Source organism: Morone saxatilis, unplaced genomic scaffold, assembly GCF_004916995.1.
Source record: "Morone saxatilis isolate NCDOM2014 unplaced genomic scaffold, NCSU_SB_2.0 Contig4, whole genome shotgun sequence".
NCBI classification, from domain to species: Eukaryota; Metazoa; Chordata; class Actinopteri; family Moronidae; genus Morone; species Morone saxatilis.
In genome coordinates, this window is record NW_023339984.1 from 2,115,716 (window position 1) to 2,142,820 (window position 27,105).

Genomic DNA, 27,105 nt, shown 5'->3' on the forward strand with positions numbered 1-27,105 from the left:
ACCTGAGTTTTTCATGACAGTGTAAATAGCACAAATTACACTGAATCTGATCTGTTCAGTTCTGATTTGGATCACTTTCATATAATCCAAATCAGATTCAGGTCTGATTTTTTGCAACGTGACCTCAGTGTGAAGAGTAATATCGGAATTCATGTGACTTTTAAGTCACTCTAGACTGACATTCATCATGGGGGTCACTCCAGGACCGTGACCTGTTCACACTGGAATCTGATATGGGCCACATTCTAAAAATAATGTGAACAGCCAAAAAAAAAAGACCTGAGCAATAAATCAGAAGTGAGCACTGAGGCTCACAGTGTGAACGCAGCCTAAGAATATCAATAATATAAATAATGCCTAACCAGTGACCTTAAAAACGTAGATTCCCTGGAGAACAGTTTGTATGTGGCATTGTCACCTCAAAAATAAACATAACATTTTAATTACTTAGTTTTTGCTAATTACTCATTTACCAAAATACCCTTTCATAGCTGTGGTTAGGGAGCAGCCACTAGCATATCAGAGGTGGACAACTGACTGCTTATCATAAGTTTAATGAAAGGCCGATATCTGTTGGTCTGTCTCCTACATTCCTCACTTCTCCTACATGCCGCTGAATAATAGAATAACTAGACTTGAGGTTTGTTCCCTGAATAACAAAATACTCAACAAATCATGTATAGGAGAGAAGGATATATCATTTTCTTGATGCCAGACAGATAGAGAGGCTTTTCTCAGGGAGGGCTTGATGCCAGTACCCACAGTCTCTGTTATGAAACATGACTGTGGTGCTGAGGTCTTTCTATATAAAACCATAGAGCCGTTAGTTTAGACCAGCAAAGACTTGTTAAAGTGACACCAGTTGGGTTCCACACTGGGATTGGAGTCAGTGTTGCAATAATTGGCTGTGGGAGCTGTAGGCTGGGCTCAAGTTAAAAATGACCACAAACCAAGCAGATTAGTGTTTGCACAAATTTCTGTAAATTTATTAGATAGCTGTTTGCACGTATTTGTTGTATATTTGGCTTGCTTGGCTTATAATATTTCAAGTATTACAAGCCAAGCATGTATAACTCAAAGCAGACTTACAAAGATGTTAATAAGTAAAAAGCATTAACCGTTAAATAGTATTGCCAACACACACAAGCTAATGCGATTTAGATTTAGTACTCATATTCCAACTTTTACCTATTTTAAAGCTGCAGTAGATAACTTTTATAAAATAACTTTTTGTCATATTTGCTGAAATGTTCCCATGTTCTGACAGTAGAACATGAGACGGATAATCTGTAAAAAAAATCAGGTTCCTCTGCCATTAGGGGAGCACTAGGAGGAGCCAGAGGAACCTGATTTGTTTTTAGATTATCTGTATCATGCACTTCTGTCAGAATATAGTGAAGGTTTATAATATAATATCACAAAAAGTTAATTTTATAAAAGTTACCTACTGCAGCTCTAAAGGCAGATGCAGGTTTTGGATCAAAGAGCCTATGTAAGTTGTGAAAGCAGAAATGACACAATCTTTCACTTAATGAAAACTTTTTTTTATTTGCGATAAAGAATAAACGTTCAATTCAGCACATTCAGGGGTTTTGCTGCTCTAGTCTTACTTGGGGTCTGGTGTGACCAGTAGCTTATGATGGCTAATAATGTTAGCAGACTTTAGATATTGCAGTGTAATTGACTCTTCTCTACTTGTGCTACTGATAAAACTGCCAGGCTAACTTTTTAAGATACTCTGTACCCCAAGATGGTTTGTTTACACAGACCCATCTGGGAAGTTGTCGTTGTAAACTGTTTGGAAAAGGGCAGGCCCTTTCAAAAAAATACTCAGCCGTCGATTGGATGAGCCATCTGTCTATGACCTTCTATCACCGACAAACTTTAACCAATCAGAACAATGAACCATATAACATAGTCAAACTCTTACTGAAGCCAGTCGAAAACATCTTTTCCATGGAGAAAAGCCTTCAGTGCAGTTTTTTGCTCTTCTTTCAATGAAAAAATACTGTCCAGTTCTGATATAACTGATGCTAGCAGAATTTATGCTATCCTCTTTAGCAGCCGCCATTATTGTTNNAATCCACCGGGCCTGGACGAAAACAACCAATCAGAGCTGAAAAAGATATAAAGACGCTTTGGGTTGGAAGCTTGACGATTGGGAATGAGACTCAACAATCAACCCTCTTTCTAGGCTCTGATTGGTTGTTTTCTTCCAGGTCCCAGTGGATTCTTGTAAATGTCATTAGGAGCGCTAGAATGAGCCAGAACCAAAACCAGCAGCCATTTTGACATGAAATAGTAGGATAAACCCAGGTGTTACCAATGATACTAATTAAGGTTCCATTCCATTTAATGTAGCAGAACCTTTCTAGTGAGCCAACATGAACAATAGCATCATCTTGACACTGTTACCCCACTATTTCATGTGAAAAGGGTCTGTTGTAAAGAGTCATTAGATAGATTTTGATCATAATAGATTTTGTTTCCCCACCCGTTCGATATCATAATTTAATTCATTCATATAAATTTAACTTGGTTTGTTTCTCGTTGTCGCAGGACTGAGGCCAGGTGACCTCTGCAGATGCAACAGAGACATGGAAGCATTGGATGGCTTATCCAGAACAAAAGGCAGTCCTGTGCCTTCTAGATTCCCACACCATGTTTCTTTTTTGCCAGTGTTTTTGGGGCGTTTGGAGAGGCCAGTGATGAATGGCAGCATGCCTGTGGTAGGGAGAAGGATGAGCAGTCAATGAGCAGAGGCAGGAGGTGAAATATGTCCTGTATGGATGACTTCACTGCTGTGGGTTTACACACTCATGACTTCCTCCAGCTGGCAGGAAGCAGTGGGGTTTCCACTGAGATGAGAGCACACTGAGCTTTGAGGTGCAACAGCTAATGTCAGCATCTAATGTCAGTCACTGTTGGGTATACCCACTAAATCCCCTCTGATGCACATCATTCTTACTGTTCTGTGAGCTGATTTTCTTTCTTAGGATGGCAAAAGCATGACATAGTGCAGTTTTCATGAGTGGGTGGAGTAAAGAATTCTTCAAGCAGCAGAAGATAAGTAACAATGAGCAATGAACAGTACTGGCCCATTTTTGACTAAACTGACTATACAAGAGTAGTCTCATATGTCACTGTTTATAACACTGTTTATATTTTGCTGGACCGGCTGCTTAAGAAAACTTTGGGGCATAAATTAAGTATACCCACTTCTCCAGGCACACCACTACACCACTACAAGGATGGGACGTTTTCCGTCAGTGGGTTTTTCCTACTTCTATTTTGGATTTACAATGAATATTCCTGTTGTTGTGCTTGGTTGTTAACATGAAAAGGTGATAGAAGCAGTTGTGTGATGAATTAAAAAAGAGAAGTTACCCAAGTCTGCCTAATTTTACAATAACTGTGTAAAGTGTGGGATTAATGTTTTTAGGAACATAACAAAACTTATTGAGTAAAAAAACATTAAAGGTGCTATCTAGAGCCAGTGTTTGTTTTGCCCGTTCTGGGCTACTCTAGAAATGCAGCAATCGGGCGCCTGGTTAGCTCAGTGGGTAGAGCTGGCGACCCATGTACCGAGGCTGAGTCTGCTGCCTGTCATCCCCTCTGTCTGTATTTAGCAGTCACTATCATAAAGGCAATAAAAGCCCCCAAAAAATACTAAAAAAAAGAAGAAGAAATGCAGCAATTCAACATGGTGGCATCCATAGAAGAAGACCTGCTACATAGAAAAGACCTCTGTACTCATTCTAAGGTAACATAAAATCTTATTTTTAGGTGATTAACACTAACTAACAGAGGCATTAATGCAAGAATCTGGCCACACGAAACATATCATTATACAGGGGTTGCACTTCAATATATTGTGATTATCTTGGTGATTTATTGGGATTTAAATAATAATAAAAAAAAACTGTCATCGTATAAAGAACCCACCAACATTATAGCCCTCAGTTTGTGTTTCTAACACTTGAGGGTTGGGGGGTTAAAAATGGACATTAAAACAATGCGAGCAGCAGTGTCTGATTGGAACCTCTGAAAAAAGCTCTTTATTGCGTTGTATATTAACCCAAATATATCTGAGGTATTATTACTGGTTTCCATGTGACACATTAATTTGTGTGTACCAATTAAATGTTAAAATCATTAAGTAGACATAAAAGTGGAAATAAAGTGGCACATGAACACAATGTTCTTGTAGGCAGCGGTGCAGACAGCTGATAATATCAGGTGTGCAGAGGGAGCAGAACCAGCAGTTACCCATAATGCAGTGCTATTTTACAGTCAACAAAATGATGGAAAGGGAGAAAACACTGAAAAATAAATCAAATCAGAATTCCTGGCTGACATGTATGGAGCATAGCGTTAGGTTGTGACGCACCGCCCTCTAGTGTCGGAAAACTGTCAGCGCAATGTGACACGTCATCAACAGTGCGCCGAAACCCTCTACGCATGCGCGAGAGCGAAGCGACAAATTTCAAACTGGACGGCGGGTAGTTTGTGGTTGAATCCTGGACAGAAAAAAAACAACAAAGGTTCATTGTCGAGGATCTAACCAAAGTGTGAGAAAATGAGCAGCACTCTGAAAGGAATTACTCTGAAAGGAAGCGCGGAGCTAGTAGCCGAGTTCTTCTGTAAGTATTTCTATCAATGGCGTGTGTTTGTACTGCAGCTGGCAGCGAGCGCTTTCGACACGCAGGCAGACGGAGCTAATGTGCTAAATGACCCGGCCTGTGCGGTAGCTACAGTACATACAGCCTGGCTATTTGAGCTCCATTAACATTACAGTGGTCAGAAATGCTTAAAGCGCCACCCTTCGTTTGACCACACTCTATTAGTTTTATTAAGATTTAAATTTAGGAACTGGAGCGTGTTCACAGTGGGCTGCACCGCCCACCACGGACTGCACTGGTGAACAAGTCGAGCGTAGCGAACGTAACAGGAGAAAGACTTCAGTTGACGGTTAAATTGTATGATGCTTAGCAGCTGTTTGGTGTTAATATATATATTTATACACCGAATTCACCAGAACACTATCAAGTGTTGGTAGAGCTGTTTGTCACCGCCTACGAGTTGTCTCTTTTGTTACTAAGCGAAGCATTTCTACATAGACTGTTAATGGACGAGGTTCGCTCACTGTATGTGTAAACTGAGCAGAGACACAGCAGCTGCTATATTTTTTAGCATTGTAAAGCTAATTCAACCAACCATTTCATCCTGAAAACCATATTCTAGACACAAATACTATTACTGTACGTGTTGACATTACATAATGTGTACATTTGTGTTTATCCAAACTCATCTAGTTAGATCTTTGTGATTCATTTTGAAGTAACGTTATAGCATATTTTCACCCATTGTAAAAGTTTCTGGAAACTTTTGCAATTTCATGTATATATATTTTATTTTTTATTGTATTTTTTTAGCCCACACTCCAACATACCTTTATATCTCTTTTTTCTATATATATTTGTCAGTTATACTTTCTGTGCTTTAGTGTTATCAGACGTAGTATGTTTTGGTATATTATTAAAATTGAAGATCACTGTATTTTCATCTTGTTTTAACTATTTAATTCACTCTTCCCACCGCAGCATTCGGCATCAACAGCATCCTGTACCAGCGGGGCATCTATCCTCCAGAGACCTTCACCAGAGTCACACACTATGACATGAGCCTTCAATTCACCACTGATTCCAAACTGAAGAATTACCTGACCAACGTGGTGACTCAGCTCAAAGGTAGCGTCAGTGGAGTGCCTCTTTATACCTGAACGCCTCACATTTGGCCATATCGCACCTTATGTTACACACTCTAAACTTTTCATTTTGAACTGGAGTTATTTTGCTGAATCCTCCCCAAAGACCTCTGAGACTGAATCTGACCTCTGCCTGAAGTTTTCCTGTTTTATATCATATTAAACTGAATATAACTGCTTTGTGTGGTTGTTTTGTACTGACTGAAGAAAGGAAGTGTTGCATTAGAACCCATTCAATCCTTTTGGTGTCGGGGTACAACTGAGTGTGTTGTTTGTGTGTTGCAGAGTGGCTGTTTGAGTGCACAGTGCAGAAGCTGGTGCTGGTGATCACATGTCTGGAAACCAACGAGGTGCTGGAGAGATGGCAGTTCGACATCGAGTGTGACAAATCGGCCAAGGAGAGCAGGTCAGGCGCTATGCTGTCTGAGTACTTCCCTTTATGTGTTGGGTCTCTGTGTGGTCATCGTAGTCACAGTCCTGTCAGATTCCAGCAGGTGGCAGGCATGAGCCATCTGAAGGGCCACACACACACTGTCCCACATCTGGCGTTAGTTCTTATGTCACTTGTTCCTGTTGAATCCCTTGTGTAGGCTGGGACTGCAACTCTTTTAATTGTCAATTAATATCACCTCATTATTTCAGACGGAGCGCCGAAGTCACCTCTGTATTAGTTGATCAGCTATAGCTCCAATAACACATGGAATGTCTTGGATGAATACATGTACTGTTACACCCCTGGTGTGTGTGTGTGTGTGTTTAGCTCTAACTCTGCTGTCATGTGTTCCACAGCGCTCCCAGAGAGAAGTCCATTAAGACCATTCAGGATGAGATCCGCTCTGTCATCAGACAGATAACAGCCACCGTTACCTTCCTGCCGCTGCTCGAGACGCCATGTGAGTAACCACACCGCTCTTTCTCTCTCTCTCTCTCTCTGCGGCCGTGTAAAGTGTCAGTGGACTAATCCTTCGCCCCCTCCTCTCCAGGTTCATTTGACCTCCTCATCTACACGGACAAAGACCTGGAGGTTCCCGAAAAGTGGGAGATTTCTGGGCCGCAGATCATCGACCAATCAGAGGAGGTGCGTTTGCGCTCCTTCACCACCTCCATCCACAAGGTGAACAGCATGGTGGCGTACAAGAGGACCGACTCGGTTTAACCCCCCCCCATCCCTCCACCCTGTGAGCTGTACATAGCACCAACCACTGCCCCTTAGAGAAAACTGTAGATTTTACACTGCCCCGTCCTACCTCGCTGTCTGCGTCTCTGTCCAATCTTCTGTCCACTGAGGACCCAGCGTTCTCCTGCCTTCGTTTCCTGAACTTCACTTGTCTTTTTGAGAAGGAGGTGGCGGCAAACCGCTCCGTCTACACTGCAGTGATTTGTCTCTCAGGAACAGCTGTCTCTTTTCTTTAAAACTGTCCCCCTTTCTCTCAAGTTGTCAACCTCTGTTTTAGAAGCTAGTGGTTTACATGTTAAACTTTTTATAAATAAATGTCTTTCACAAAGGTTTCTTTTTGTGGTTTTACTTCTTTTTACCAGTAGGTGGCGGTGCAACATAAAGTTACTGGGTGGTTCTGTGTATGAGTCTGCAGTGTACAGATTATAGAACAATACACAGAAGACAGAAAAAATACACATTACTTTTAAATGGGACAAAGCATTTACTTGACTCACAGTGTTCAGTGGTGTGGACAGTTTGCAGATACGGAACATCTTCATAATGGTACCATATCAGCATGTTACATTTTCTCACCTGCAGTAGACACCCACAAGTCTCTTACCTAATAAGAAGCCTTTCTCACTGGTGTAATGCCCTCTCGTGTGCATGCAACAAAACAAAAAGCCAAGCAGAATTCAAAACAACCCCAGAGACTGCAGCCGTCAGGAAATGGATATTTGTCTTTTTAAAGAAGCACAAAGGTTAAGTAACAGGCATATGTATTACAGCCCTGGAGACTGTCAGAGTACAAAACACAACCACAAATACATATGAGCCTTCTGAGCATGTATGTCTACAATAGTGCTCTAGAAAAGGGACAGTTCACCCCAACATCAAAACTACATATTTGTCCTCTAACCTGTTATGCTATTTATCCCTCTAGACTGGTTTGGTGTGAGTTTTTGAAGATGTCTGCTTTCTTTCCAGTATATTTAGGGACTATTTTCTTTCTACTGAACTGCACCTGCCAAACATAGCTGAACGTTAGCTATCTCTGCAGTACTGTCTAGCTACTGTTCTACCATATGAATGTGAAAAGTGCCAGAGAAGGACCAATATCTTTATTATCATAATCAGTTCTTACATGAACCAACTGAAAACTGGTATCGAAAGATGTATGTGTGGTTCAAAGCTGCGGGTGAAATCCTGTGTTCAGCGAACAGTGTCCACTGGTTCATCTGGTGTGTGAAGTTCGGGTACGTTTGCACACAGAGCTGCTGCTGCACTGTTCTGTATGGCAGTGGTTCCCAACCTTTTTGGTTTCTGACCCAATAAAATGTCCACTTGTGACTCCCTCATTACATTTTACAGTCTGAGTGTGAACCTGAGTGCTTTTTGGCTACCAACTGGAAGTTCTAAGTATCGAAAATAACCAAAGCTGGCATTTATTCACCATTCTGAAATTAAAATATGGCACCTGGCAGACATTGCACTTTCAGGCAGAACCCTGCTTGCCTTCGTGTTTCTAATGAAACTGTTTTTGGTTGCTGTAACTTGAAATGTTGTTTAACAAGCTTTAGTAATGTAACCTTGTCCAAAGGGTCAAGAGACACATGGGAGACTACTGCTCAGTGTAGCATGGGAGAGATGTAGAGCTGGTAGTCAGAGCTAACCAGCCATGAGAATCTACTGCTGGAAGGACAGGACAGTTTTCAGCTGTTATCAGTCTTACTAATGTTAACACAACCAGCAGCTATTTGTGAGAGGTAAGAATCGAAAAAAAATCAGCTTTATTAACATCGCGTGCCAACAAGAACCTACGTGACTATGTGTAATAATTTAGAGTTCCTTCAACCATTTAAGCTTTGTCTAGCCCAGTGGCGGTGGTGAGACATTGAAAGTGGTGCGAAGAGAAGTGACGTGATGTTTGGCTTTGTTCTCACAACTGTCACTTTTTTAATCCCCCTGGAGTTTGCAGGCCTGCTGGTACTGCAGCTCAAACACAGTAATGGAATGATACCCTGTCCTATAGTGTGGACATGTTGAGAGCAGTTCTACCAAGCAGCAACTTTATTTCTCCAATAGTTTAATTCAAAGGAAAGAAAAAAGCAAAAATTAGTTGGAAAACAAACAATAGTAACTTTGTATTACAGATTTCTTTCGTATCCCTTTAATCATCTGGTGCTGGTCAGGACCCAACTCTTGGGGGGTCCTGACCACTAGGTTGAGAACCACTGCTCTATGTTTGTCCATGTCTCACCAGAACTGTAATACACTAGAAAGTTTTAACCACTGGACAGCAGTGCAGTGGTGGTTTCTGCTCCATGTGAGTGTGATTTTAACCTTTAAATAACCTGTGTCAGCATATAGCCCAGATACTTTCTGAATTGATATGGAGAGAGCTTCTCACCAAATCTCACTCCACAGTCAGGCTTGAAACTCATCGACTGGAACCTTTAAGACAGTCTTGTTGGTTATTGTACTTTGCGGCCAACTGAGAAAAATACCAATTTTCTGTTTGGAAAATGGAAAAACAACCAGTTTTCCATATTTTCTTTTGAAAATAAAAACAAAAACACCTACCCATTCTCCATTTTTTTGTTTCCCTATTTATAAATATATGTCTGGAAACAGCTCATTTCCCAATTTTGGTTTTCTCATTTCAAAACAAAAATCTGTTGGCCTCAAAGTACACTCCTAGGACCCTTTTCACTCTTGAATTTCTTTATAAATTTAGGTTATGATGATTATTTGCTATATATTTGGTGAGTGTACCAGAGCTAGATCACACCCCGTGCCATCATATTGGTTGGTTTCTAGCAAAGTTGTCAATGTCAGTTACGTTCCATTGTTGGCTGCAAGTGACGTCAAAGTAGGAAAAACACAGTCTAGTCAGGATGCCCACAGTCTAACACACGTTACTCCATATTAAAATGGGTGTAAAAAAACAAGCTCTTGTAGTGGAAAAGCATGTGGACAAAACGTTTTTTTGTCTTTTAATTGTGAATTGGTCCTATTTTATCACAACAAGGCAGTGGAAAAATCTAGACCCATTTCCCTTTGAAATTGCAGGCCTAGTCTTTGGCTCTTTTACATTTTGAAAAAACAAAACAAAACACAAAACATTTCATTTCCAAATGTCATCTGAAAGAGTTGTTACTACGAAAGGTCCTTCAAAAAAGCAGAGATGGGATTTTTAAGTATGAAAACTACATTTCCTATATAAAGAATTGTGTGCTCTTGATAAAAGGATGACATACAATATAGAAACTCTAATAAATATATAAAACAAAAATAAATATGCAATAGTTAAGACAATGAGTGAAAAAAATGTTACAAAAGACTCAAAACCCTTTTAGTGTGTGTGCTGTGAACGAAGACATATTTAACAAGCTTATCAGATCATTGTGACACTATGTAAAGATATAGTACAATATCTGTATCCCACTGGAATGGTGCTGATCCCCAGGGATCTATGTCTTACCATTCAGTGTTCCCCTACGTTTCACTACCTGTGAGAGATAGTGTAAGTGAGACTTCAAGATGAAAGCCACTCTGTGCAAAAATAAAAATGGCTATGGTAATAAATATAGCTTAGTGCTGATTCTGTTATTTTCTCTGGTGAGTGAAAGCCATGAAAGAATGGTGACGACAGGAAGACGGGTCTCACAAAGCTTGGCGAAATGAGCACGACCTCTGAAACAAGGATTATGTGTTAGAAACGTAAAGTTGCAGTCTCAGTAGTTTATCATGGGACTTCTGAGAGTTAAATTCAGATGATGCAACAATTTCTTTATGGTTATATGTTAAGGGATATGACAATTTGGGTCTGATTATTGCAGTTTTGGCCATCATTTCTATCTGTTATGGTATTTATTCACTAAAGTAACTGCTGAGATCTGGGAGCATGGTGAGAAATGAGCTGTTACATAATCAGAAAGGTTGTAAACAGTTTGCAGAATTAAAGCAAGTACAGTAGGTCTAGTAAACTGTGACGGACATTAACAAGAAATTTTGGCTAGCAATTTTGTTGTCCACCTTAGTTTTCTCTTCCAAACAAGGTCGGCTATATGGGTTCAGGTTTTGCTAGCTTTAAGCTTGGCTAACAACACGGAGCGTCTGCTCACAGGTTAGCTGACTGCATCACTTTCACACCCCGTAGGGAATGCTAAGGCCTGGCTCAATGGATGGCAATGTTGGTATGTCAGTTGGTCCACCACATCTACTTAACAGACTGATTCATGGTTCCAAGACAATTCAATTTAATTAATAATGACTAAATGCTTGTAAAGCTAATGACATTTCCATAATTATCAGCTGTACTTTGTGTCTAGGACTCGTTAGCAAATGCTAACACTAAAATGGTGGTAATAGTATAATACCTCACCACAGTACCCTAAATATCAGCATGTTAGCATTGCCCTTGTAGACCTGTTAGCATATTTATGTTAGCATTAAGCTCAAACCACCGCCTGACTTCTTGGCATGGTTCTTAGTCTTCTTTACTGTTGCTGCCACATTCTCAGATCTGAGCAATTCAACTTGGTGATTAGAACCTTATTATTACAGAGAGGAAGGATGGACAAGCCTGAAAAAATAAGGCAGATTAATAGAAACTGGATTTATTCTTTTAAGTGTCAGAAAATCTGCTCTAAGGTTTCTAAAGTTGAAGGGAAGGGGGTCTTCCCTTTCACTGACAAACCAACCTTTTTTGTTTGGTCTTTTTGTTTTCCTAACACATCATTTTTTCCTGATATGGAAATTAATTAATTGGTTCTTGTAGGTATCATGCTAATTTCATCAAGTTTTATGAGACCAGGTTGCACAGGGCGAACCCTGGGAATTGGTGTTGACTGAGAGCCAAACTGGTGTTGGGATCACACCAAGCCGTTGACCACCCCCTTCTCACACTCCTCGGCCAAACGCTTCCAATGCTGCCGGTTTTTCTGACACCCTTCCAGCAACGGGGAGCAATACTCCGACATGCCAGCCAAGGTCTGTGACAGTGACAAAGACATTTTATTTAACAAGAACAAATTAAATGAAGCAGAAAGTGTAGTTACCGCAGGTTAAATTGGTTGAATTACCTCATATAACTGAGTGCAGATGGCATCAATGAAAGACACCTGCATGCTGGGAATCTTATCTCTTTTCTCACGATTCATCAGGTCCTAAAGTTAAAGGATAGACAAAAATTACAGAGAGCAATATCAGGATCAAATGAGTGCAAGTGCATAAACACAAAATGATACATCATCAGTAGAGTTCTTAAATGAGATGCCATGTCCAGGCAAAAGCATGTGAAGATTAAAAATAAAAGGACCCACAATGGACCCCTGAGGCACACCACAGGTTATGTTTTTACTTATTAGAAAAGTAACCATGAACTGACAGACTGAACTTACACTGGGCTCAATGTTCAGCTCACGTCTCTCCTTATCCCCCTGTTCAAAGAACTCAGTGGCTACCAGCTCTGCAATCTGCATGAGAGAGACGACACTGATGAGTTCATATATAGTATCTTCACAAGTTGATTTGAAAATTCAATGAAACAAGAATATAACAAAAAAAGCACAGCAAGGATATAAAAATATCTAAAAACACTTTTAATTCCAAACGCATTTACTACAAGCAAAAACTGTCAAGAGTGGTTTTCCTGCTATATCTATGTGAGACAGCACAGAAGCAACCTATTAATGTATCACAACAAGGAAAATATAGTTTGTTAAGGTTGCACAGATTCCACTTCTTACACTAAGTTTTCTCAATTTTCTCTGTCAACATCACTATGAAATCCTCAGTTTGATTTGGATGTGACTTCAGGTCAGTGGGATGTATGACGTTTTAGCTAGGCAAATCACAATGCTGCTCTATTGTTGTACTTAACCTCAGAAACTCTCTGGCATATCTGTGACAGCTAGAATTTCAGCGGAGGCATTTTAATGAACATCCTAGGAGGCTGATTTTACGGCCGAGGTTAGACATCCTACCACGGTGAAGACATAATGCTTCTCCTGCTGCCAGAGTCAACATTGCCAAACTGTAACATTATGAAACGACTGGAAAGGAAGGAGATAGACTAAGTATATATACAAAGACAGCGAGAAAGAACGACAGCGAGAAAGAACACATGCGACAGCTTGAAGAAACAAGGAAAAACAAAGGCAGCATCAAAAGACAAAGTAAAATTGAGTAAGAAAGAGGGAGAGGTCTGCCAAAAGAGTGGTAGTCCCTCTAAGTTAATGGTCTTCGTCTGTTTACAGAGACGTAAATGTTATGTGACTGCAGCCTCGGGCTCCAATCAGTATCACTCTGTGTATGTGTGTTAAAGCCATCTGCAGCTCACTGATTGAGTCTGTAATCAAGGCTCAGTTCTATAGAGCTGCAGGGGGACTCAGCCAGAGAGAGAGCTTATTATAGCTGACTAAAACCAACACTAAGCATGAGGCAAATGTTAACCAGTGAGGCTAAGTCATTTAGTCTTTATTTACTTAACCTCATGTCAGTCAAAACACCAACATTTTTTTGTCTGCATAGCAGAACAAGTTAGCTCCACGTCAAAATAACTCCAGTGGTCAGGGGCCACTTCATTAGACTTCCAACAACAGCAAGAAAGATCTACTACTGGATTTATGAAAGCATTTCAGACTGTGGACTTTGGACAATGGCTGCATGCTTAACCCATGTGATCATGAACAGTATGGTCAAGCAAATAAAACTTTGGGTTCATTGGTCATTTAAGGCCACCTAAAACAAAACCAAGTCCAACCAAGTCATGTATTCTGAGAAATCTCTTTTGTGCATCATTTCTGTCAGTTGAGACAACATTGTACTCACCAACATAAGTGTGGAGATTAGTGAATGTGCTGACATCGCTTTAACCAAGTCCCATGGGAAAATCAGTTGTAAACAAACCAAGAGTTTATCAAGATTATCTAAACCTCTGTATTTGGAGGTCAATCTGAAAACAAGGGGTGCCCAAAATGGACTGCAGTAAGTCTGGGAGGTCAAAGCAGAAGCAGAAAGTCAGTCTGTAAGCTTTAATGGCCATTTAAAACAGACAGGTTGGATAATAATTGTACACCGTCATTAGAATTCCAAATAAGTATGCTAAACTAAGGGGTTTGTTTAAAACCTGTACAATACGGGAGACAGCTATATGTGTACAGGTTTTGGGTCCAAGACAAATTTACCTACGGGGACAATAAAGTATATTGTATCGTATCGTACCGTATCATATGACACTTATACTCTGACGTCTTTTTAGCAATGTCACTATAGCACCATATCCCAACATTTCCTGATTCTCTACACTGTTAGCAATCAAATAATGGCAAAATCCACCACATCCTATTATTAGGATTATTATTAGGTTTCTATAGTTGTTTAAAGCGGCATTCAGCAACAGAGCTAAAAGGAGAGTGATTATTGGACTTACATTCATCAGGTGACCAAAAACACAACAATACTGTGTTCATTGCTTGTTCTGGTGGCCAACATTTTTTTAATACTACTTTAATCTACTGTATGCTGAAGTAGTAGCATGCATACTGGACTGATCTATGTACCAGAGACTTCTTTTTGGTGGCAGGCATTTCATCACTTCCTGGGTAAGGTATCCAGTGGATTAAACTTTAAAAAACTGATTAAAATTTCACCTGAAAACTAAACCCAAAAGTAACATATTATGCAAATAAAAAAGCTTCTATGCCAACAACTAGAAGATGAAGAGGAAATAATCTTCCCATTGAGTTTAGAGGAACTGTATGATAATGAGATCCGGATGAGGTGCTAGTGTGTGTGTGTGTGTGTTTAAGTGAGAGAACATATTTGCATGTGTATTCATGTTTACTGCCCTGAATGTTTTTAGAGGTGTCATCTGAGGACAGGGGCACAGCTGTTCTTATTAATGAGCGCTCACTTGTCAACTTGCGCGCGCACACACACAAACACACACACACACACACACACCACACACACAGTGTGTGTGCCTGTCCTGAACCTCATCTCCACTGTTGCCTGTGGGTTCCCTAACGAGGTGCAACTAACGGAAGGTCAGCGGGAGATGAAACAACAGGGACACAGCTCGAGATGGGTGAGGGTGGAAACAAAAAATGTGTGTGTGTGAGAGAAAGGGAGAGGGAGGGAGAGTGTTAAGAAGTAAACAGAGTGTGAAATGGCAGAATCAAAGAGTGATGTCACAGCAGGTGTTTCTCATTAGTTTCCAAAGGCGATGCACCTGCTGTGACATCATTGATTAGGGTGTGGCCTGAAGTGCACACTATCATAAAATAGAGAATTCATCTTTGAAGGAATTTAATTTAAAGCTGCACTAATCAATATTTTTATATTAACAATGGATCAAATGACTATGTGCAATAAGAAAAGTGCTGCTTGTAGTTATAAACCCACAGAAAATCACCATCTAATTCTGTAGTTTCCCTCAGCTCTCATTGTTTTGGTTTTCCAGCAGCAGCAGACAGATGTTTTCAGAAGAAAAAGCAATGATGAACCCACTGTGTGCTACCTACCTTGCACCAAACAGCAGACACACAACACAGTTAGTGACTAGGTGATACAGAAAGTGGAATATGTAGCAGCTAAAGAGGCAGAGGTTTTTACCAGGAATTAGTTAAAAGGAGAATACTGGACTTTCATACTAATGCTAATGTTGCTGTGTGTCTCCTGGATGTGTAAATAAGCAACTGCTAGCTAACGTGTGACTAGCTAAGCTGCGGTTTAGAACTAGTTAAGCTAACCTGGAACTTCTCTGGTTTAAAAATACAGCTGTGTGGGCGCCCGGTTAGCTCAGCTGGTAGAGCTGGCAACCCATGTACCGAGGCTGAGTCCTTGCTGCAGCGGCCCAGGGTCCGAGTCCGACCTGCGGCCCTTTGCTGCGTGTCATCCTCTCTCTCTCTGCCCCCCTTTCCTGTCTATCTTCAACTGTCACTATCAATAAAAAGGCAATAAAAACCCAAAAATAATACTTAAAAAAAAATACAGCTGTGTGCTGGGCCTGATTGCTGCGTTAAAACTAGCACAGCTTCATTTGAACCACAGCTAAACTGTAGCTGAACCAACGTATAATGAATTTGTGTCTGCTGAATGTCAGCCATAATAATTTAATGCGCTGATAATGTGTATTCTATTGCTGCCATAAAGTGGCAATAAATATACAGCTTTAAAGTTATTTCATTTAGTCAGTGCAATTTATTTTATTTACAGTGGTTTAATTGTTTTTTATTTGTCATTTAAAATCCAAACTTTTGGGACAGTACCTTATAATTGACTTCTGTTTCTTCCCGTATGTGTCAAGTGAAAGCAGAGTGCACTGTGCCACCGATGTGACAATAAGCAGCCCAGGCAGACATGACACAACAATTTGAGAAAACCAAATGAATGCTTTACACATACTGATTATCTTGTTTTTTGTGCTGTGCAAAGATGAAAAACACTGTATGGCTTATGAAGAAGAAGAAAAGCAAATTGTCATTACTAAGAAACCAGAAGTAATTGAAGAGAAAGGATAATATATACCAGAGAAGTCTGGAAATTGTAGTACAACCAACACATACAGATGAATAAGAGCCATATGAGACTTTCTTTTACCCTTTTTTGCACTGGCCAGGGCTTGGTGATGGCTGAGATGTCACATGCAGTCATCAGCATTGACCTGAAGGGGGAGATACATTGACACACATGGATCTTCACAGAGCCACACCTCACAGATAACTGTCAATGGTAGCTCCTCATAGCATTAGGCCACATCCAGTTGTTCTGAGTCAATACCTAGGGCTGGAAGCTGGTATGTTTTAAAATCACTTTCTGGGAATTCTGGGAAATTGCAGCTGCAGCTTATGCACAAAAATTTAAAATTCAGGTTGTATCAATAATTTGTCATTTATTGATTATTTACTGCTTCATAAAGAACAGTTGAGTAAACAGTAACTTCATAACACCCCCATACTGTACACTGTATACATACTGTATGTATACATATACACAGTACTTTTAGTTGCCCTCTTAAAGGAATAGTTAACGTTTTGGGAAATATTATTTGCTTTGTGTTGGAGTTTGGAATGGAGATGTGATTAGCCTAGCATAAACACTGGAAGCAGCTAGCCTGACTCTGTTAACGGCAGTGTCAATTCTTACGATCCCTTAAGAAACTTTTTTTTAAAGTGCCTATTGACACATTCTGCATTTTTGTGGGCGGCCCTTCACTCAGCTGCTCTCTCGACTTATTAATATTAATTCGACCAATCAGAGTTTACCTAATTTCAGGTTTTTACTTGGCATCACTAGTTATGTGCTGGAACTATTTCTTAGTCTCCCCAGCTGTTGGTAACTCCGGAGTGAAATACCATTATGCCAGTACAGCAACCAAAACCAAACCCTGTGCTCACTGATTGCATCTGGCAACCTGTGTTTTAGTTAGAGACTAGAGAGAGTGTGTTAATGTGTGTGTTGGTAGGTATATCTGTGAAACAGGCTAACTGTTTTCCCCTGCTTCCAGTCTTGATGCTAAGCTACACCAAGCAAAGCAGTGCCAAACTACACCCTGACTCCAGCTGTTTACTGAACACAGATATGAGAGTGGTATCAGTCTTTTCATCTCACTCTTGGAAGGAAAGCGAAACGTTTACTTTAAAATCAAAGTGCGAGTCCTATTGATGAACTTGTACAGTATATTTTGGCATTTCCACCGCATGGTATGGCTCGACTCTACTCACTCTTTTTTGGTTTTCGACCGTGGATAGTACCTGGTACTGGTTTTGGTATCGCCTCTGTCAAGGTTCAACGCGAGCTGAACTGACACTAAAAGGTGATGTGAAAACACTGCAGACCACTGATTGGTCAGAGGGTATCTTCAGCAGCTTGACATGGGACTTCCTGCACAAACCCGCCATTTTTAATTACAAGCTGCCATCAATGGTGACCACAATGTTTTAAATTCACTCAAAAATAGCCGCAAAACCACGCTGTGGTCAGTTGATGCAGGCATCATAACACCAAACCTCTATTATCAGAGTAGCAGCTGTGTGCGTAACTTGTGTATGCTTGAGCGAGAGAGCGGGCAGCAGAGAGTGGTGGATGTGAGATGGAGCAGAGGAAAAGGTGAGTTTGGCAGTAAATGTACAGTGTTGGTTACAGTTTGTCAGTGAATAAAGGCTGCATCTTCTCCAGACCAAAGTAAAGCTCCCATGTGTTGTTCCCTAACTGCTGGAATAGCGTTGCTATGACGATCAGCTCTATGTTGATTGGGGTACTGTCAGTGGAAAACGAAGTAGAGGTACCAAAAGCTGAGTGGAGTCGAGCTGCACTATGCGGTGGAAATACAGCTTTACATCCACTCTGGGTGTTGGAGTTTTGGAGGGTCGGTACTCACCTCAGTAAGTCTCTGTGATGTTCGTCCTCCCAAACAAACTGGCTGTTCTTGGTGAGCTCAAAGAACTCCCCGCGCCTCCTGACAACACACACACGTACAGCAACACAGCAGGTAATTATCCCCATGTAACTACCTACGTATCTCCTCTACCACCCACTGTCTAGACTGAAAGAGGGATGAGATGAGAGTGGAAATCACTGAGGTGGATAAATGAAAAAAGAGGGAGTGGAGGAATGGTAATAAATTGATTTGATAATATTAAAAATTTATTATTTTTATTATCTTTACATTGTTCAAATTTTGGCAAAATGATAGGTGTGTTTTTTTTCTGTAACCAAAGATACAACCGCGCTTCAACTTGGCAAACATAATACAACTAGAAATTATCTTTCAATAGATGTGGAAATTTCCTGCACATCCTGCTATGCGTATGAAAATATCAGGGGTATAATATTGTTTATTGCAATTATTTCTTGGACAATATACCGTCCAACAAAAGAAAGGCCTAGCTGTGCATCATTGTATGTGTTTAAATTGTGAGTTCCAAGCTGTTATAAAGGAACAACCTCTGGTTGAATGTAAAAACTTTGTGTTTTATTGTGTGGTACTCTGAGTAAACCACAATAAAGACCATGTCAGTATCCTGGAAGCACGAGGCGGGTGTGATCTTGAGATGAAACAGTTCTGTAATCACGGCCAGTCAAAATACTCCAAAATAGCCTCCCTTCTTTTCCCTCTGCCCAAACTGACTTTTTCCCTTCTGCCCCCCCCCCCCCAACCCTCTCCAGTCAGATTTCCATCTGGGCTTGACGTTTGGTACTTACTTCATGTACAGGGCCAGGTCAGTGGCCAGAATAGCCCTCTCGATCATCTTCAGAGTGGCCTTGTACTCGTCCAGGGAGAGACTGCTCAGGATCTGGTTTCCCTGGAGAGAGAGAGAAACGTAGAGAGAGAGAGTTATGTAAGTGCAGAGACAGCACTGTATTTTATTTAATCAAAGTTTGACAGTGTGTGTGTACACAGAGTGAGATAGCATCCTTCTGAGGAGTAGATACTATATATTGATAGCTTTGACCACAGTTCGTACAGTGATAGGCCACCAAAGGGGGTTTCCATGGCAACGCTAAGCTGCAAAAGCACACAAATAAATAAAATAACTGAATCCAGCCCACATGTCTTGAGTGTTTATTAGCATGCGAGTTGACACATTATTCCATGTCCTTTACATTTGAAGTGCTCTTAAGAGTCTGTATTTGCATTAATGCCTCTCGGCCTGTATGTGACAAAGTGTGCGGCAGGGTGTGTGTGAGTGTGTGTGTGTGTGTGTGTGTGCGTGCGTGTGCACGCTCTGTGTGAAGATGTGTCCGGCAGCAGTAGGGTTAAGTGGAGCTGGGAGTGTATTTAGAGTTTGTTTTGAGGCCATAAAGATCAGAGCAGACTGCAAGTCGCTGTATTTTATTGGGCCATCAGAGTGTTCTGTGGCAGGCTAACAGCTGGAAAACGAGCCGAATAGGCATAATAAATAAGACGAGAGAGATCCAGGATCCTGCAGCAAGCAGGCACCAACATCAGGTTCCTGTAAACAGCCAGTGTTTCCCTGCGACCTCTGGTTGAAATGATTTGAACTGTGACCCAGTTTGAGGATGACCTTCCAGTGAGCTTTCAGCCTGATTACAGTTTTATGCGATGTGCACATCACTGATAACATTGTTTATGTAAAGGCTGTAAATCCATTGTTATAAGGCTCTTTACAAGCTTAAAAGTTCAGCTCATCCAGTTACAATAACACACAAAAATGCAGATGGTTCTTTTTTTTTTTTTACCTCTGAAGCATATCAGATCAGGTTTATAGAAATAGATGCTGCTGCTCATTCTTTTTTTCTAAATTAAATGTTTCAGTGAGTGATTAAGAGAACTCCATTTAACAGACAGATATCAAAACCTAAGCAAATAAAGCCAGAACTATCTGCTGGATCACACTAATGACTGTTATGTATGGACTGACCCATTCAGGCCTGTACATGTTATCAACAGAAAGGCATTGTTTTTCTATGAAGAGCGATTACACTGAAATGATCTGAACTGTGACCCAGTTTCTAGTCTGATTGCATGTTTATGTGACCTACACGTTGCTGCAAACAAAATTTGCTTTTTTTTTTATTTAAAGAGTTTGTTATAAAGCACTTCAAGCTGCAGTAGGTAACTTTTATAAAAAACCTTTGTCACATTTGAAACTTTCACTAAATCCTTGTAACAGTCCCTCATTCTTTTGTACCTGCTGCTGCTTTAATTTCCCTCTTCCCCCGTTCATCTTATCTGAATGTTAAAAATTCCTTGGAGCTGGTTGGAGGGTTATTCAGATCACCTGTTGCACAGGCTGCAGGGACCCACTCCTACAATGATTGAGAGCATTTGGTGCATTCATCTCTTGGTCAATCATGGTGTGTCTTTAGGGCATAAGAGAGGTGGGGGAATTCTGACCCCTCCTTGATTGACTGTAGACGTTAGAAGCCAGAAATTCTGCTCTTTTTTGTTTTCTGACTGAAAGTCACTTTGAGCATTTTGAACCTGAAACCTAGCTTGACTGAATATTATAAGGCTTTTAAGCTTGTAAAGAGCCTTATAACCCATTTCCACAAGGTTGCACCAGCTGAGATCTGTGGACTACTGCCACATCCTGACAGTAGTACATGAGACAGATAATCAGTGGAGAAAAAAAGGGTTCCTCTGACTTCTCCTAGTGCTCCTAATGGCATTTGCAAAAAACTCCCGCACCTGAATGAAAACCAATCACAGCCAAGAAATATAGTTGAGACTCATTCCTAGGGTAGACAGAGTAACCCCACATTATCTGTCTCATGTACTACTGTCAGGACGTAGTGAACTTTAAGCAAATATGACAAAAGTTATTTTATAAAAGTTACCTACTGCAGCTCTAACAAGGAAGAGATAACAGTAAATAGCTTAAACTAGATATAAGACACCAGGCACACTCAGAGGACCCTGGAGTAACACTAGGTGGCTGTAGAAATGCTCATGTAATAAAAATGTTGCACTCATAATGTAGTAAATGATTAAATGTGTGTTAGTTGTTACATTAGGCTATTTGATCAAATAGTGACACATTAACGTATTGAATAGTGTAATAAAAAGCCAAAATAAAATGATAAAATGCTTTTAATTACTTTTTATGTATGAATATATTTGTGATAAGCAGCCCTACACACACCTGGATGGAGTCTGTCTTAAGTTCTTAGTAGCTGGTTTCCATTAAATACCTAAGCTCATAAAGACTTTTACTGAGTAAATCGGCTGCTAGGAAACCTCTGTATCTCTGTCCAATCAAAACCAACTATGCAAACAGGAAGTGACTGTAGCATCACATGCTGTACCACAACTTTACAAAATAATAGTTTTGTTGTGCATTTGCAAACATGGATAAATGCAATGAGTAGAAAATATCCAATTATGCTAACATAACCAAATTGGTTATTTATTCTGATGTTTCACAACAACTTAGTTGCAACAGTAGTTTCAGGTATATTATTATTATGTTATTTTTGTGAAATGTAATTTAAAATCTAAATCTTCCCAGTTTAAAAATTCTTATACAAATCAAGTATCAGGTCAGATTCGTCAGTGTGACCATTTCATCTTCTACTCCTCATTGTAAACAGGTCCTCTATTAGCAAGGTAAAGTTAGTTTTGTCAGTTGTTCAGTTAAATCTGAGACCTGGGTCCAGTTCCTGGCAGGAAGGCCTACAGCTTGGCTGGGCTCTGTAAGCCACATCGTTGGTGGATTGAGGGATTTTGGGGGGAGTGAGTCTAGTCTGAGTTGGAACGGAGAGCTTGCCAACCCATAAAGGTCTTAACTGAGGATACACATAATACTTATTACATTACATGCAAAAAGTCATTGTTTTATGTGCACAACAGTTTTATTACATTATGGGCATGCTATTACATTACCAGTTTTTATTATATTTTTTATTACATTATAGGCAGTCATTAAATGATCAGTTCTACTGTGATTTTTGGCATTGGCAATGTATTCTGGTTACTGCAATAGAAAAGGCCTGACCACCTTTAACTGGAATCAGGAACACGACATCTAATCTATTGTAGGACCACATCAGACATCTAACCTGAGACCTACTGTATGATGTGCAAGACAACACAGAGCTCTGCAAACTGTGACAATTCTGAAATCATTTCTGAGGCTGGCTGGGAGCCATGTAGGGACACCAGGAGGGGAGGGAGATAGGGAGCCTCTTGATTGCGCCTGCCAAGAGCTCAGCTGCTGCATACTGAATCAGCTGCAGCTGTGAAAGGCCAACTAATGTCATGTTTTGCATATCTGTGATGAAGATAAAATCGGGTGCGAAAAGACAATTTGCCTGATGTTTTTGTTGCCTGTGTCTTGCTGCTACTACACTCACATCCATGATGATGATGACAGCTGTTCCTTTGCTACACTCACATGTAACTGTAGGCAGCAGCTCTATGTGGGCATGTTATCGGACATCAGCTGGATATAGTAAGTGTTTGGTGCTTGTGATCAAATTTGTGTTCAGCTGTATTTTTGCTGGGAACAGCTGCCTGTGGGGGTTGGATGAGTGTGTTTCAGACTCAGTTATACCATAAATGGACTGTAAAATGAAAGCAGTGCACTAGAGCACAGGTAGGCAACCTACGGCTCTGGAGCTCTTTAGCCCCTCTCCAGTGGCTCCCTGTGGCTTGAAAATGATATGGAAATTGCATTTTTTCGTTTATCATTTGTCATTGCTGTAGGCCTAAAGTGATTCTTCCATTCTTCCAAAATGTGTAGCCAATACTCAAAGAATAACAGTAAAATGTGCGTCAAATGTTACGTCCTGATCTGGTGCCTTTTGCTTTATATTCTTTGTAAAACCTTGATAGCAGTAGCTACTAGTCTTGAGCCTCCTTTGCTAGGATATTTATGATTTCCAAATCCAATAAACAGAAAAGTCTTGGAAGAAAATAGAGAATGTAATAGTGCATGAACAGAAAATTAGAATAAATGCCTGTTTCCATCCATTATCATATGTGATTATTAGGAGTTGGTTCATTGAGATAAGAAGTAAGTGGTGTCAAATCTCCAATCAGAAAACGAGAAGAGGGAGCAATAGATAGCAGGGGCAGAAAAAACAAAAAGGGCACCAGTGCGCAGAAAGTTGTAATGCATTTATGGTAAAACAATCAAATGCTGAAAAACTTTGCAGAAAACAGGATGTAAAAATTACATTTCTGTTAGTTTCATGTCATGTGAATGAAATATTCGCTTATGTGTAAAAAGCACAAGAAATTTTTTTTGCGAAATTGAGGTTGTTTATTTCAGGTTTTGCTGTTTCTATCAAACCTTTTCTAAATGCGCATAAAAAAGTTTAAGGGGGTTAATTCACATTGCAAAGTCACTTGCAAAGAGTTGATATTAAAATGTTGTTTAAAGATGCACTAATTAATATTTCTATATGAACAATGAGTATGTGTAATGTGGACACGCAGAAAATTATCATCCAACTCTGCAGTTCCCCTCAGCTCTATGGTACCTTTTAGTGTCTTTCAGCTGATTGTTTTAGTTCAGTTCCACTGCTCTCATTGACCTTGTATCCAGCAAAAGCAGACAGCTGTTTTCAGCAAGAAAGCTCTGATGAACCCACCGTATGCTACCTGCTCAGCAGCAAACAGCAGACAGACACAGTTAGAGACTAGCTGGTGAACAAGAACCAGATATTTTTCTCATGTTGGAGACCAAACCAGAGCTAAAAGGAGAGTGAATATTGGACTAAGATTTATCACGTGGCTGTAAACACAACTCCAAATGAATGCTGATGCTGCTCTGTGTCTGCTGAATGTGTACTGACACTGGATGCATACTCAGCAGGACATTTCACAGTGGAAAAATAACCCCGTCAGTACAATAAGCTGATATCAGCTGATATATCGGCCTGGCTAATTTATCTGTCCGGCTCTAATAAATAAGGTCTTTACAGCTTTGTGTTTGCATTAAGAGGGACATGTGGAAATGGGAACCCAAATTTTGTTTGAGTTCATGCTGCTGCTACCATCAAGCACCTAATAACAAGCAGTAGATTGCTTGTTAGACAAAGTAAAAATCCATTTGTTTCCTCTACTTTGGTAGTTGGAAGGTAGAGAGATGGATGATGGGCTGACTGGAAGGCTTTCTATGTGTGTGTGAATGAGTGCACCTACGGGGCTGTTGAGGATCATGAGGCAGTGGTCAAAATGGTGATGCTCCATGGTGGAGTGGCAGTAGAGCTGGGCCAGTGGGTGGTCGCTCCTGGACACACAATCACACACAAGAAATAAGAAACGCACAGAGTGGATACACATGCTCTCACACATGCATATACAATCATACATATACTTATATGACTCATGCTCTCCCGCTGTACCTCTGTATGTAGGAGTTGTTGACTCCTCTGTGGTCCAGGTCGTGGCTGAGAGTTGCAATCATCAGAGCCAAGACCTCCAGATCGCTCAGGTTATTCTGTGAAAAGACGGATGAAGTGAAAAAGCACACACTATAGTTTGTGTGCAGCTGCTAAACAGATGACAATCTGTTGCCATGATCAAACCAAACAAAAGCCTCATAGCTGTGTCCACACAGTGCTGTTGTAACTCTCTACACATTGGCAGTGTGGGTACTCAGCACGCAGCCTGGAGTAGAAAGCGAGGCCGTTTCTACATATGACACAACAGCTTTTACAACAGAGCTGAAAGCAGGGCTCCAGCATGGCTGATACCAATAGTTCCAGACTGCAGCTGCTGATAGCTGCCAGTATTTTATGCAATAATCAGTTTTTTGTGTCAAGGAAGCCACTGGGCTTTCCAAAGAATTTTATTGTAGGGGATCATTTGAATAATTTTAACCATCCTTTATATGTCTTGTTTCAAGGGATAGTTCTGTTATTTTGAAGTGTGGTTGCATGAGGTCAAAGTCATCTACAGTAGACGGCAGAAAAAAAACTCGAACTCGTTTTATTGCTCTTTCCAAAGCCACCCGACTCCTTTGAGAAAATCCTCGATCTGCAGCAGCTAATATTAGTCTGCATTCAAACTAACGTGTTGAAACACCAATAATGTACACAAACAAACTGATCACGGCAGCGGTAGATCAGCAGCTCCTGTGTTCCGTGAGCTAAAATTATTGTTTTTTTCAATGGAGCTTTGAAGAGAGCATAGATTAAACGCTTCAGTTTCCTGTCGAAAACGGTTGTCTGATGGCAAGGTAAAGCAGTGACGTATTAATTAACTACTGCCCCCACCCACAGCAGTACATTGCTTAGCTTTGGTGCTGGTACTGTTACTGCTACTGGGGGCATGCCAACCACCTTCTACACTGACAATGGCCAAGTACCTCATACAACCCCACTTCAAAATACCCGAACTATTCCTTTAAATTAGCCCATTAGCTTCAAATCATGTAACTTTAACATAACATGCCAACGATTCTCTAAAGATCTTTCTAAAACACACTTTTAGGTTGATAACCTACATTCCATGGAACTAACTGTTTCAATTTTATTTATGTTAAAAGACAACTTGCCAAGACCAAGAACTTGCTTTAGATTGATCAGATGGCTTCATTTATTCTAATTTTTTGTTCAAAGTTATGTTATTGGTAATTCAGATGTAAGTAGGAGTTGTGGTGCATTCAGGGAAACAATTTGGAATATTAGAGAGACCAACTTTTCATAAGCAATAAATGACTTAATACAGAGCAACCCCCATGTTTAGTTTTTCTTGTTTATCTCTGGGGTAGATAGCACGTTAATACAGTGCTTTTCAATAGCATACTATCAATGTTGAATTTTACTATACATTTTTATTTTTTATAATTAAATTTAAATTATTATTATTTTTATTTATATTTATTGCATGTATCAAGGAGAGACTTGGAAAAAGAGAGGTGACAGTTAACAGCAATGGATTTTTTATCGCAAGTTCAATTCTCCACAGTGCCGTGAAATGAACTTAACCTCTGGCTGCCTGGAAGGGAGGAAGTCATTGATATGCTTTAAAAATGAGTTGCAGTAAAGCATGTTAGATGGTCCCTTTAAAGCAAGGATAAAACATATGGAACTGAATCAGTGACTCTCTGGATCTTAACAAATCAGCTCATCCAGACCAGTGATTGGCTGCACTGACCTGTAAGCGTCCCGACTTGAGGAGGGCGAACATGCTCTGAGCAGTGTTGAAGGCGTGTCTCCAGTTGTGATAAGCCACATTCTTCCTGTAGTTCTTTTTCACACTCAGAATCCACTGGCATAAACTCTACAGGAGAGAGAGAGAGAGAGAGAGAGAGAGAGAGAGCAGGAAAATAATTATTCGACTCTTTTCCAGGGCTGGAAGTGCACCATGTGAGCACAGCATATGAATATACAGACAGGTATACATACCATATACCATATATACAGAGGCTTTTATTGCCTTTAATCGATAGTGACAGCTGAAGATAGACAGGAAAGGGGGAAGAGAGAAGGGATGACACACAGCAAAGGGCCACAGGTCGGATTCAAACCCTGGGCTGCTGCAACAAGGACTCAGCCTTAGTACATCACCAGGTGAGCTATATGGGTGCCCCAAGCTCCAAGGCTTTTAATGTGAAACATCTGAGCTTTTTTTTCGAGTCCCGACTTCACACCCTGCCCAAAAACATACCACAGCAAAAAAATAGAGGCAGAGCGCAGGATCTCTGCAGATACAGACACCTCCACACACTTCTAGTGGGTCATAAGTGATAAT

General features: G+C 40.4%; 2 protein-coding genes across 2 annotated transcripts in view; one reads left to right on the top strand and one right to left on the bottom strand.

Annotated features, from left to right (window-relative positions):
• Positions 1-4,451: 4,451 nt before the first annotated feature.
• Positions 4,452-7,274, top strand: mad2l1 (MAD2 mitotic arrest deficient-like 1 (yeast)). Its single transcript, XM_035675454.1, has 5 exons — positions 4,452-4,643; positions 5,604-5,750; positions 6,053-6,173; positions 6,557-6,660; positions 6,751-7,274. Exons 1-5 carry the CDS (start codon positions 4,580-4,582, stop codon positions 6,921-6,923), a joined length of 609 nt encoding a protein of 202 aa, XP_035531347.1. The 5' UTR covers positions 4,452-4,579; the 3' UTR covers positions 6,924-7,274.
• Positions 7,275-7,430: 156 nt separating this feature from the next.
• The window catches only part of pde5ab (phosphodiesterase 5A, cGMP-specific, b), a gene marked incomplete in the record, with an annotated part of 64,710 nt that continues 45,035 nt past the window's right edge, over positions 7,431-27,105 (bottom strand). The window contains 9 exon segments of the mRNA XM_035675737.1: positions 7,431-11,923; positions 12,014-12,097; positions 12,332-12,406; positions 16,536-16,599; positions 18,316-18,393; positions 19,140-19,240; positions 24,550-24,637; positions 24,753-24,847; positions 26,509-26,634. Of these exon segments, the coding sequence (XP_035531630.1) occupies positions 11,804-11,923; positions 12,014-12,097; positions 12,332-12,406; positions 16,536-16,599; positions 18,316-18,393; positions 19,140-19,240; positions 24,550-24,637; positions 24,753-24,847; positions 26,509-26,634 (831 nt within the window).